Source organism: Chinchilla lanigera, unplaced genomic scaffold, assembly GCF_000276665.1.
Source record: "Chinchilla lanigera isolate Chin_1 unplaced genomic scaffold, ChiLan1.0 scaffold00066, whole genome shotgun sequence".
NCBI classification, from domain to species: Eukaryota; Metazoa; Chordata; class Mammalia; order Rodentia; family Chinchillidae; genus Chinchilla; species Chinchilla lanigera.
The window spans coordinates 11952210-11965766 of NW_004955467.1; the positions used below are offsets into that span (position 1 = coordinate 11952210).

The window sequence follows — 13557 nt, forward strand, 5'->3', positions numbered from 1 at the left end:
CAACACAAAAGAGCCCCCTTGTCTCCAAGGCTGGGAGGGGGGCTTCAACTTGAAACCTCTAGCAGGGAAAAAGAAAGGAAGAGCAAAATAAAAATAAATAAATAAATAAAGCCACTCCGCATGGGAGTGCACGCTGCTCCTCCTGATGCCAAGAATGTCCCATTTGGGTGGCCCAAGGGTCATGAAATTGGAACCACAGAAGAAGAAATATAATCAAAACCCTGCTGGCTCTGCAGGGAAAAAGACTTACAAGGCCATAATCATGTAAATGCTGTTTATTGATTTTTCAAATTTTAGAATCAGCCCATGGACAGAGCACAGAAGACTTCATTGTGGTTACAGAGCACAAGGTAGATGTTAACACCCAGCATGATGGAAAAGCAAAGTACACAGGACCTTCAGAGGGCAAGAGAGGCAGAGGGCAGGAGAACAAGTGGTGGGAAGTGTCCTCCCCACACACATGGCTATCCCCATCCTACACAGGATTCACCAGATAGACTAAAGCCAGTAAAATTAGGGCAGTTCTAGTTGTGTATAGTGTGTATAGTGTGTGCGTCTGTTGCGTATAAAGTTGAAGAAGAAGAAAGAGGAAGAGGAGGAGGAGGAGGAAGAGGAGGAGAAGTAGAAGGAAGAGAAGGAGAAGGAGGAGGAGGAGGAGGAGAAGAACAAAAAAAAGAAGAAGGAGAAGGAGAAGAAGGAGGGGGAGAGAAAAACCAAGAGAACCAAAAAGAACCAAGAGAGAACTCAAAAATACGACTATCCAAAATGGAGAGAAAAGAAGGAAGGACTTATCAAAGCATGCAGTCCTCAGTTTTTGACATGGGGCGAAATGATGCTGGGAAAAGCCAGAAGCAGTGATGCAAATACATTTTTGGTGACAGAGAAAACTCTCAGAAGAATAGAAAATCTATTAAAACTACTATGTCTGAGCTGATGAGTGGGAAGGGGAGGGAAGGAAACTTCACTTTTACTCATCAACTCTTCTGTGCTCTTTTGCTTTTTCTTTATTTGGGTTTTCTCTTTAGGTAAACACGGCTTTGATTTCAACTGAGGAGAGGGCGGTGCTGGGGACGAAACTGAGGAACCTGTGCTTGCTAAGCACGCATTCTACCACTGAGCTGTATCTGCCAGCCTCAGAAATTAAATTTTAAAGAGTGACACCAAAATCCTCTCAACTGAACCAGAAATGACCAGGCTGTCTGCGCACCAGTCGGGTGCTGGGTGGGCTGCCACCCCTGCGTGGACAGGGGAGGGTTGGGGGCGCTGCGCAGCCCCTAACTCAGCATGCTCCGGCAGCGCAGCCGCTCCTCCTCCCGCTTCTCTTCCATTCGGTTCTCCAGCAGCCGCAGCTCCCGGTGCACGGCCTTGCGCATGGACGGCTCCAGCTCCAGCACTTTCTGCAGGTCTGCCTTGGCCTCGGCCTCATTCCACACCTCCGCGTGTGCCCGGGCGCGCACGTAGTAAGCCTTCACGATGCCTGCGGGGAGGGTTGCACTGCACCCGCCTGCCTCGTCCCAGAAGCTGAGACTCACCAGTTCACAAAACCCCAACCTGCCCCCATCCTTAGGCTCTCTAAGCCTCCTCTGCCTCAATTTCCTTGACTATAAAATAGAGATGATAATGATAATAACATCACCTCTCCCTTCTCTGGCATGGACCCTTCCAAGTTTCTGTAACTACTTTTATGCTCAGAATTCTGCATTCTTTTTCTTCTAGGAGTACCTCAGATTGTACAACATTCCAGCCCTGCACCTTACCCCTAAAATGACTAGGAGGATTATGAGGATTAAGTGAAATAATAAAGACAGGGGCTTAGTGCCTGGAGCGTAAGTGTTTGATGCTGTTGTTAACATTATTCAAACACCTTCTTCACATATATCACCATATCCCTGTACCACCCTACCGTTGTGAACTTAACTTGTTCTTTGGATTGATTGCCTCCTTCTTAAAAAAGCCTAATTACCACTCCACACAATCACAAGCTTGGTGAGCTACTGCTAGATATATCCAAATGTATATTTTTTAAAAAATGCCTCCCACAGTAAGTACCGCCCACCCACCTCCATAGGGGGGACTCTGCAGGGTAGAGCCAAGGCATGGCACCTCCACAGAGTGGGAAGAGAAGTCCGTGGAGGTCTTCAAAGATGAGCATGTGGGCCCTGGTAGATGCCCCTCCACCCAGATGCCCAGCCCACCATGACCAGACCCGCACCTGGGTGGTGGCGGATGATGTCGCTGGTGTGCTCCAGTACCTCGTAGTACTCTTCCTTCTTCAGCAGGCACTGGCAGTAGTTGAGGATCAGGGTGTTGATCATCTTCTCCAGCTTCAGCCACTGCACCTCCCAGGGCTTCTCCTGCCAGCAGCAGAGAATGAGCCATAAGCTCAGGCCACTGCCCACCCCAGCCCTGCACCCTAGAGGCACGGGGAAGCCCCTACCTTGGTCTGCAGGTTCCGCAGGCAGACAATGGCTTCCTGGTACTTGGAGGAGGCATCGTCATAGCGGCCCAGTTTAAAGAGGCGGTTGCCCTCTCCATGGAGGATGGGCACAGCCTGTATCTTCTCCTCATTGTTCAGGTTCCACGTCTCCCGCTGGTACTCACTGGGGGCTTCAACCTGCCCCAGGAGCCTCCAGTCAATGACTCTGGGACCCCCGGGACCACACCCCAGCAGGAACCCGGGAGGGTAGAACCCGCAGGACTGGCTGAAGTCAGACCTGCCTGGACCACAGTGAGGTTCCACCATACTGGCCACATCTGCTGGTCAAACACAGAAGAGCAGGAGAGGGAGGCTACGAGACCAGGACCCTGCCCTAAACCAGCACTTTGTGCAAGGTAGGAGAAAGTTCCAATATTCATAAAGTGGCATGAAGACTCATTTCCTTAGAACAAGACACATTATTGCCACCCGCTGGAAACTTGACATTATAAAAATACAAATACGCAGTGCCTGTAATGAGCCCCTTAGAGGGGGTGCCCTAGTGCAATGCCTGGACCACACAACTGTTTAAGTAAGTCTGTAACTGAACTCGTTTGACGCATTCTGTCTTGATCTGTCCATGGAGTCCTTGGGCTGAGCCTCAGCTTTGGCCATACAATGAGTCCTGACCCGGCCTTGACTCTAACTCTGACTCTGGCTCCCACTTGCCACCCCACAGTGTAGGGTGCCGGCCTCTCTGGGATCTGGGTGGGCAGTGTGGCCATGCAGCCTGTCCTGCTGTTCCTGGACCAAGTCTGAATTCACAAACCACAAGGATCGAGGAAGACATTGCACTACTTCACTTGACAACAAAAATGGAAGTAGATAACCAACAGAGGGAAAATGCTTCCCACATAAAAGTGAATCACGGGGCTGGGGATTTAGCTCAGCGGCAAAAGCGCCTGTCTGGCAAGTGCAAGGTCATGAGTTCGGTTCCCGGTACCAGAGAAAAACAAAAAAAAAACAAAACAAAACAAAAAAGTGAATCACATTTTTAATACACTGGCTCCATGAATTGGAAATAACAAAAATCATCTAAAGTAAATAAATAAATAAATAAGATACTGGTTCCCAGTAGACTTTTTCTTTGGAAAATGGGGTTTGTTTTCCCCCAGATTCCAATTCTCCTGTGGTTCTTAATGCATTGTTGTTGTTGTTTTTTCCCCAGTACTGGAGGTTGAACCCAGAGCCTTTGTGCTAAGCTACAGCCTCAGCTCCTTTTATTTTTTTTTTTTAAATTTTGAAGTAGGGTCTTGCTAAGTTTTCCAGGCAGGACTCAAACTTGCAGTCATCCTTCCTCAGCCTCCCAGAAGGCTGGGATTGTAGGCCTGCCCCATCACAGCCAGCTCTTGAATGTTGTCTTGTTCTCTATAAACTGGACCATGTCCTGAGGCAAGTAGGGCTGTGTCCCCAACCTTCTTGATTCTAGCCCAGCCCCCACCCTCCCTTCGCTGTTTCTACCTGTAGCAGCTCGATCACAAAGATCAGGGGCTGTGGCTCTTTCTGCAGCTCATCCAGGTCCTCGTAGCCCAGCGTGTGGTAGGCAAACATGTTAGCCAGCCCGCAGGTGTGGACATGCCAGTCGGTGGGGTCCTTGCCCTCAGCCACCTGCCGCAGGCTCCGGGACAAGATGGGGTAGACGCCCGTGTGCTGTGGGAAAGATGTGGGGAAGGTGACATCTGTGGCCTGCTCAGGGCTGGCGGGCCCTGAAGGCCCCGACTCTGCATCCCCCACAGCAGAACCCTCCTACACTCACCAGAAACAACCAAGGACCCCTGTGTGCCAGGCAAAGTACTGCGTGCCTACCACCTCCTTCCACCCTTACAGCAGCCAGTGCAGGAGGCACTAATAGCTCCATGTTTCAGATTTGAGGACCCAGAGAAGTTAAGCAACTTATTTAAGGCCACACAGCTAGCCAGTAAGAGAGCCAAGATTCAAAACCCACTGCAGAAGCCAGTCTCTTAGTGTCACACTGCCTCCTGCTGGCCCCTGACCAGTCCCCAGGAGACCCTGAGCTCCTGTGATTCACAGGGAGGGCAGTGGGCAGCAGCGGGGGGAACAGAGTCCCAGTTCTGAGAGGGCTTATTCAGCAGCCTGGGGGTGCCGCTAAGCAGCAACAGGCCCAGGTCATCGCACCCCTTTAGCCCCTCTCCCCTTGGTGGCCCTGGCTGGTGTTAGTGTTATCACAGGGACAAAAGGGGATGGCACAGATATAGATCTGGCTCACTGCAGCCTCACCCAGCCTGGGGAGCTGGGGTTGCCACCCCTCGGACAGAGGAGGCTGAGAAAATCAGCTATGGTGGCTCAGCAAGGCCTGATCCTTGGTGGGCCTCAGCTTCCCCACTCTGGCCTCTGAGTGCCCACATCCTAGACAGGGCTGTGAGCTGGCCCAGCCCCAGCTCCCACACACAGCCAGCACTGTACAGTGCTAGGAAAGGGAGGGGGCAGAAACGAAGAGATGAAGGTCACCTTCCCGCCCCCGCCCGCCTGGATTAGCCCGGATGCCCTCCGCTGCTTTGTGAGAGGGATGGCCAGATGGCAGCTGAGCCTGTCAGGGTCAAGGCTGGACTAAGGGGAGGCGGGGCTGGGGGAGCCTGCTGCAGCAAGGGCCACTCCTGGCTCTGACTCAGCAGCCCAGCAAGTGGAATGGGAGCCAGGGGCCCAGGCCAGGCAACTGTTGGGCACAGCCTCAGACAGAGCCCTCATTCCAGCAGACACCTGCCACCCTGGCAGTGTCAGGGCCCCTGGCTGGCACGTGTGGGCTGAGGGATGCCACCAGAAGCCAGGAGAAATCCGGGGACAGAGAATAAAGTCGGGAGAGAGCAGAATCTAACACCTCTAGGAACAGCTCCTGAGGGCAGGAGGGAAGGTGCCAGTCTGTGCGCTGTGCTGCCCTTAAGGCACAGCTGGCCAGACTGCAGGCCATACGGGCCGCCATAGTCACGCACAGGGCTCTGTAAGGCCAGCCTGCAGCCCCTGGGGCTCATTCAGCCCACAAGGGCTGCAAAGGAGGCAGAGGAGCCCCGCCTCACTGTCGCTCTCTGGGCCTTCCAGGCCAGAGCCTGGTTCTGTCCAGGAGCCTGTATTGAAGAGCTGGAGCGTGACAGACATATCCAACTCGAAGATCCGCTTTGTTTTATCCTTCATGATATCGGCTGTTTTCCTGCCTGTTTTTTTTAATTGGTTGGCAATGTTTATTCAACACTGGGAGAGTTCAAGTTCACACCTAATACAGATTTCTGGCTTGTCTCCAGAACAGACTCCTGCCACACTGGGCCCTGCCCCTTGCAGGTTGCAACTGTCCAGAGGGAGCTAACAGGTGCCCCCCTTAGAAGGGGCAAAAAGGGTTCCTGCTCCTTGTGGCATCTCAGTTTGCAACCTCTAACCTCAAAAGACTGGGTGCCGGCAAAACATCCCACAGAGGCCAGCGTCCGTCCCGAGGGTGGAGGAAGAAAAGCCTTTGGGGGCAGAAATTCCTAGAACCCCTCAATGATTCTGCCTCTCTGGCCTAGGGGAAAGGGAGGAGGGAGGAAGCCCCTGCTCCTATAGAGACCTGAACGTCAAGGTACCCCCAAGCAGGCTGTGCAGGCTCTGCACCATGACTGCTGGGGAAAGGCAGGCCTTCTTCAGCCCTTTGTTGCACACAGACAGTTGTCCCACTGACTGCTTAGCCCAGCAATTCTTGGATGGAGAGATGCCCCATGGAGGAAAAGGGCCAAATAAATGTAACACGTCAGGCCTTTTCACATTTCCTGGTCTGGGTGCTACTCTTCTCCTCACTTCTAGGCCTGGTGAATCCCTACTCATCCCTCAAGACTCAGCTCAATGACATCTTCTTGAAGAAGCCTCCCCTCACCCCAAAACCCTAAAGCAGTTAGTTGTGATTTTTCTTTATGTTAGGGCATTGGCTTCTCTGCATTATATTGGTATAGGTGTTTGTTCCTCTTTCAGAATTGAAGTGAATTGAGGGCTGGGAACTTCGCCATTTCATTTTTAATGTGCAGACCAGGCCAAATCAGGTGCCTCAAGAAGGTCATTAATGGGATGGAGGGAGAGAGAGAGAAAAGGATAAAGAGAGAGGGAGAGATGAATGTTTAGTGGTAGAAGTCTGGATTATGAATGACTGGTTTAAGGAAAAGATAGATGAATTGAAGCCTGGGTGGGTAGAAAAATGGATGGATAGATGGATGGGTAAAATAGGGATGTATAGGTGGATAAATGATTCTGGAAGTTGTGTGTGTGTGTGTGTGTGTGTGTGTGTGATAGCACTATAGCCATGGTCTGGGAGAAGATGTGAGAGGCTATTTGGAAAATCAACAATCACCATGGTATAAAAGTTGCCAGCCTTTGGGAAATAACTACCATTCTGACCAAAAGAACAGACACTACAGGAAATAAAGAGCAATGCCCGAGTTTTGGGAGCAACATTAGCTTGCAGTTTAGCAAACAACAAATCAATCAGCTAATCAAGAATGCACTGACTGTCTTCCATGCATGCAGTTCTTCTGTGTTAGTAAATGCATACCCTATGGAAAGGGGGTTCTTGTGGTAAGAAAACCTTGTTTCAGAAGCATATAGGTCTGACAAGGATAGGCGCTCCTTTCTGTAAGCAAATTCAATACTTACAATTTTTAAAATAACTGAAATCACAGAAAAAGCCAGTTTTCTGAAATCACAAATTGATTAAAAATGCTTTTTAAAGATAAAAATGTAAGGATGCTAGGTGTGGTGGTGCATGTCTGTAATCTTAGCTATTCCAGAAGCTGCAGAAGAAGGACAGCAAGTTCAAGACCAGCCTAGGCAATTCAGCAAAACCTTATCTCAAAAAAAAAAAAAAAAAAGTCCCTGGACTAAGGATGTAGCTCAGTGATAACAGCACCCCTTGGATTAAACCCTCAGTACCTTAAAAAAAGATGAAATAATTCAGATAAATAATAGCACAGAGATTCCTACAAAGAAAAGATGCTTACCTATTATTTTCTAGGTAACATAAAATGAATGACATGCATTGGATGAGACTGCCTAGGGTACAGGAAGGAATTGTAGCCTGACTTTACTGTAGTAGACACTAACAAGAAGCATGTCCTGGGCAGGTGTGAAGGGCCAAGATCTCACTCCGATCCTCTCCCTTAGTTGTTTGACCCAGGACAAGTTACCTTCTCTAACTCATAAATGTTTTCATTGGTAAGAGAAGGAATTAATCTTTAAATTCCTTCTAACTCAAAATAATAGTTCCCACTTTTCAACTGCCCTATATATGTTGTGATCTTCCCTCACAGATGTCATCTCATGTAATCACCAAGACAACCTTTATCTTGGGCTTTTGTTGATTTATAGATGAAGAAATACAGTGTCAGAAAAGGAAAGGACACCCCCAGTTCACACAGCTAATAAGAGACAGGGCAGAGTTCCAATGTAGGTCTATCTTGCTCTCAAACTGCTCTTTCCAAAGGTTGTTGGCCCCTGATGAAGGGAGGAGTCTGTGGATCCACTGTCAATGGTGAAAACTGAGGGAGTCTTGGAGTGGATGGATCAGGCTGTCAACAGCTAAACCACCAGTCAATCTTAATGTCACAGTAAGAGAGGCAGGTGTGGCATGCCTCCCAACACAACACACAGTACCATTGTGATATACTTCTGCAGAAAAAGAAAGACTTGAATTTTAGTAAGCTCTCTAGGCCAAACTTCCAATTTATTAAAAAAAAAAAATGGGGAGTAGAGGAACATATTAGACAAACACTGGCAAAGCCACCAGAAAAAGCACAATGCAGGACTTCTACAAGATAATGGATCCAGTTCCTTCAAAAAATCCATATCAAGAAAGGAGAAAACCCATTGATAAAAAGAGACTTGGGAGACATAGTATCAACTGTGAACTATGTGGACTTTGAACAAACCAACCTCCTTTACTTTTAAAGAATAAATGACACAACAAGAGAAATCCTAGCAAGCTCTCCTTAGTCAGCTCACCCACACCTGATAAACTGACAGGCTTCAGAGCACCATATTAAAAACATGCAGGAATTGAGTTTTTAAAGGATTTAATAATGATATTGTGGTTAGGTTTTTTAAACATCCACATATGTCAGAGATACAAATTTCAGTGTTTCCAGAGGAAATGATATGGTGTCTGAATTTGCTTAAACTGTGTGGGATGAGGAAGGCCAGGGTGTGGAGTGATGGGCACTTTTTTTTAATCAACTTTCATATATGTTTAGAAGCTTCCATAAGAAATATTTGTTAATTGTCTGTGAGTTTTGCCGTTTCTATCTGGGCTGCAAAACAAGGAACCTAACTTATGAGGATAACATAGCTAATGTGCCACAAATACGGGGAAAATGGAACATTGGTGGGACTTTGGAAAAGGGCAAAACGTGACCAACGGCCAACAGTTTCTAAGACATTACAGTGCTATACAAAAAGGGAAGACTATGAAGTGGATGGGCTCACTCCTATTTGGCATGGCCACACGACCCCACATCCTGTCAGCTAGCCAGGCCCCTGGTTGTCACTTTAGGGCCCATTCTTTCAAGTGGACTTCTCCTCATATTTACAGTGGCAGAGATAAGCATGAGGGATTTGCCTCACAGAGCTTTGGTTTTACCCCCAACTTTCCCGAAACACCACAGCTCCGCAACGTGGGAGGGTGAGCAAATCCCAGGAACAGACTGATGGGACCTACTTACGATGGTGTCACACCAGAACTCGGCCACCTCATTGATCCGCATGGACGTCAGCAGGGTTTCCCACACTTCCAGCTTGAACATGTTCCCGATGATAATGTGCATGGGGTGGCCCACCTGCTTGCTGTCGTCTATCACCGTGCGCTCCTCGTCACATTTTGTGGTGCGGAAATGAAAGGTCACCTGGTCACCAAAACAGTGGATCCTAGTCTAGACACATCTCTTGAGTTGCACCTGAAGCTATGCCCACTGTCACAGACTCCCAGGCTCTCTTTGGTCAGCTCACTCACAGCTGATAACTTGACCGGCCCCAGAGCTCCCTACCTGCACTCCCTCAGGGATGAGGAACCAGGAAGTCCTTCCTGAAATAAGCCCTATGTTGTCACAGACACATCTATCAGTGCAGGGAAACCCACCAGACGTGTGGAAGAAAACACTGTGACACCGAGGGACCTTCCTTCTCACCCAGCATTTAGGGCTCTAAAAATTCCCCCAAACCCTTCTCTTGGCCAGCTCTAATGTTTAATCTGCAAAGTCCCAAAGTGCCCTGTGACTGGGCACTCACTCAGAGCATCCCAGGTGCCCGGGATGGATAGTTGCAGAACCACCTGGCTGCTTTTGGATCAAGTTGAAGCCCGCCGTGGAGGAGGGAGACAAGTGGGGGGCCTTACTCGACATCCAGTGATGAAGTTCGGAAGGTCCCCAGTGCCCCCGTGTAGAATGGTCTTCTTGACGCCCTCCACATTCAGGAGCAAAGTGGCATCCATGCTGCAAGTAGAAGCAGGTGTCCAGCCCAGGCTGAGATAATCTTGCCCAGGGACAAAGACGCTTAGGTGGCTGAGACACAAGGGGATTTGCACGCAGGGAAAGGGGGTGCAGGAAGAAGCGGGCAGCTTTATCAGAGCCACTGCAGGCAGCCTTACACCTTCTGCCCCACCTACAATGCCTTGAACTGATGCAAAGCCCCTGCCTGGCACCCACCATCCCACCCTAAAAAGAAAGGAAGTTGGCTGAACTTTCTCAAAGAAGGCGGGGAGAGGAGTCAAGCAGAAGAAGCCAGGGGCCACCCAAGGAGAAGCAGAGGACACGCCCGAGGCCCTGCCTGGACCCACAGTGCTGACCCTGGTCCCGGATCTAAGTCCCGTTGGAGCCCACGCTAGCTGCCTTTGCTTTCCACTGCCCTCCTTTCCCTGTTCCCACTTCCTTCCTTCCCCAAGATCCGTCCTCAAGAGAGTGTGAGATGTGGCCAGAGTGGAGACTAGAAGGTGCACCTATCCCTCCCGCTGGTCCCTGGGACCCAGGCAGAGCTTCTGCAGCCCGTTTGGCCCAAAAAGAGGATATGTAATATGAAGACTTGGTGTTTGGCACCACCTTGTGGCCAGCTCAAAATCTTCCGCTTTGGCCCCCAGAGCCCTGGGAGGGTGGAGGCTGGGGAGGCCCACAAAACAGTCTCTTGGGGGCGGGGGAGGGGTGGTGGTGACCGCTTAAAAAAAAAACAAAAAGGAGAGAGAGGCGGTACCTGCAGCAGAGAAAGAAGAGCTGGACTAGCAGCCACAGCCACGGCAAACTGTGATTAAAGGGCTGACTCTGCCGCCTGTTTACTGCCCTGTGGTCTTGGACATCTTCCACCCTAACTTTATTTGTCAACTGAGATGGGAAAATCCACCTGTCCTGCCTCCCTCTCCGGGAAGTTAAGAGGCCTGGAGAAGGGAGGGGACCCAGAAACCCAGCACTCTGAAGCTGCTGACTCCCATCAGCAGCCTTGGGCTTGGAGGACCCCACACTGGGCCAACTGGCTGGAGCCAGGAACCCAGCCTGGCACCCTGGGGAACCCCCTGGAGTGCTAAGACCCCCCAAGGGCAGTCTTCGTCCCTGCTTGGGGGCAAGGGCTGAGGCTGAAGGTGGGAAGACCCTTTCGCTCTCCTCTCGCACCCTTTCTCCAGTCACACAGCCACCTGGAGGGGTCCGTGTGTATAGGAGAGAAATAGACGCAGAAAACCTCAAGAGAAAATAACAGCGGTTCCCATGAATGTCTACTGGGGAAGGAAAGCACACAACAGGGGCCAGAGGTTGTTTCCGGGTCCCGACAATGTTCACTGTGATCTAGGGCAATGGTGGCAAACCTATGGCTCATATGCCACAGCAGGCTGTTTGTATCACTGAAAGCTCTAAAAGGTTCACCACCACTGACCTAGGCCATGGTTACATGGGTGTTTGCTTTATAAGGATTCATTATCTGAGAGTATGTTTGGGGCATTTTTCTATCATGATCAAATTCACAATGGGAATTCACAATGGGAAATCATCCCATGATTAGGGCCTAATCATATTTCAACTCACAGTATTTAGATATCCTTAGGTTCTTTTTCTATGCACCACTTCCCTTGGCAGAGGACCAAAAGGCACACAGGATCCATATTTAAGAGGAGGAACTCGTAGCTTTAGCCTGGGCTTGGGACGGGGAAGCCACAGGGCACACAGGCAAGAAGATGTGGGTGCTGATGCTGGGGATTCCGTGCACTGCTGAAAAACAGTCTGCTGCCTCTAGAGTGATCTCCTTAGCCCTCCAAGCCAATCTCAAGGAATTTTTTCATATGCAACCCTAATAATCAGCTGCTTTCTTTAAATTCAGCAAAGACTTCCCTCCACCTTCAGGATGCACTCTAAACTTCCCTGACCTACAGGCCTGTACCCCTGACCTCTGCCCTTAGCCCTGCACTCTATTTTTTTCAGCTTTTGTTCCATCCTACAGTCACCCAATGGATCTAAGAATGACCCCTGAACAGGCGATGGGGGTCCTCGACTTAGACAAGCAGGTTCTTTACACTGTTGTAGAAAATATCTCAGGAGCATCATGAGAGGCAGAGCTGATTTGTTAGGCAGAATTAGAAAGTAAGAGAAAATAGGGAGAGGACTTCAGCTTAAAGAGGTCAGAGGGCCATAGCTCTGATGGAGAGGAGCTGGCTGGGCCCTTAAAGGAACAGGACAGAGCTTTTTGGATTTGCTGGGGCGGGCTAGGGTCTAGTTGATCATTAGCTCAGTTCTGGCTTTCACAGCGGTTTCCAGGGTGGTTATCAATCAGGTCTCTCTGAGATGACTGCTTCCACTTAGGACAGCTTTGTTCTGTTTTCAGTTACCTATTGGGTGTCTGTAGGCCCAAGTGAAGAATCACGTTACTTCAGCAAAAGCAGTTTTCAAGTCCCTGGCTGCCTCAGAAAACAGAAATCATGCTTTTAATGAGTAACAAGTTAGGGACCAACCAAGAGTTTATCCTCATTCTTATGGAGGTCTCTGTCTCAGTGGAGTGCAGCAAGGCCCCAAACTCCCAACATTAACCTCAACGTCTCCACTAAGGTGCCACCTACCTGGGAAAAGTTGCCCTGACACCCAGCCCAAGTGAAGTTCCCCTTCCCCTTAATCTTTCGCCTTTCCCCGAACACTTCACAGTCCTGCCCTGTGCACACGCATTATCTGTTTACAGTAATGTGCTTCACGTCTGTTTCTTTCATCAGACTAAATTGCAGAGGGTCAAGAAGAGCAGTGAAAGCTTTATTGTTGGAGAAGCAGCCCTAGGCAGGTCTGACTGAACTCTTCCTCCATCCCCCCCCCCCCGAAAAGGCCAGGGAGAGGCTAGACACCAATTAGAGCAACTGGCTGGCTATTCCTCCTCACTAAGAGCAGAGGCCCCAGCACCTGCCTGTCATGGAGAAGGCTGCACCTGTCTGGAGCTTCCCCACCACCCTGAAACCACTTTGCATGCAAGGCCAAGGAAAAGGCTTCTCATTGAGAAGAAAATACTTCTTCCTCCTTTTCTTGTTGCCATGGAAACTGCTCTTCATTAACCTGGTCCGCCACTTAGCATTCTGAGAGGCAAGAGGGGGAAAGCTGCCAGCAGGGAGGGCTCTTTGTGTGCGCATGCATGCGTTCCAGACACTTGACAAGGATGCGTAATCCAGGATAAAGAATGGAGGTTTTGCAGTCAGACATTCAGGATTTAAGTTTCACCTCTGATGCTCCATACAATCTGGGATGAGATACTTCCTCTATCTGAATCTCCAGTTTTGTCATCTGTAATGGAAATAAAAATAGCACCCACTTCCTAGTGCTGCCACAAGGATTAAGGGAGAAAAAAAGAATGTAAATGCACTCAGCTGAGTGTCTGACACATGGTCAGGTCAAAAAATGAAAGCTATTATTATGCGTTCCCGTGACATGCCAGGCGTCGTGATAGGTACTGGAGAGGCAACCATGAAAGATGCCCCAATTTGAGATATTTTGTTTCTAAAGGCTTCATCGACCTTGAGTCTTTCTCACATTTTGAACTTGGTCTTTGTAGAAACAATTTTCTTTTCCTCCTGCTATTTCATTGTAGTCAATTCCCTTGATAAGCAAATACAA

General features: G+C 49.5%; 1 protein-coding gene across 1 annotated transcript; it reads right to left on the reverse strand.

The window, feature by feature from the left end:
• Positions 1-730: 730 nt before the first annotated feature.
• Aipl1 (aryl hydrocarbon receptor interacting protein-like 1) lies at positions 731-9938 on the reverse strand. Its single transcript, XM_005399662.2, has 6 exons — positions 9831-9938; positions 9163-9342; positions 3938-4126; positions 2438-2614; positions 2213-2354; positions 731-1477 (listed from the first exon to the last, which is right to left on the reverse strand). Exons 1-6 carry the CDS (start codon positions 9924-9926, stop codon positions 1275-1277), a joined length of 987 nt encoding a protein of 328 aa, XP_005399719.1. The 5' UTR covers positions 9927-9938; the 3' UTR covers positions 731-1274.
• Between the last annotated feature and the right edge of the window lie 3619 nt (positions 9939-13557).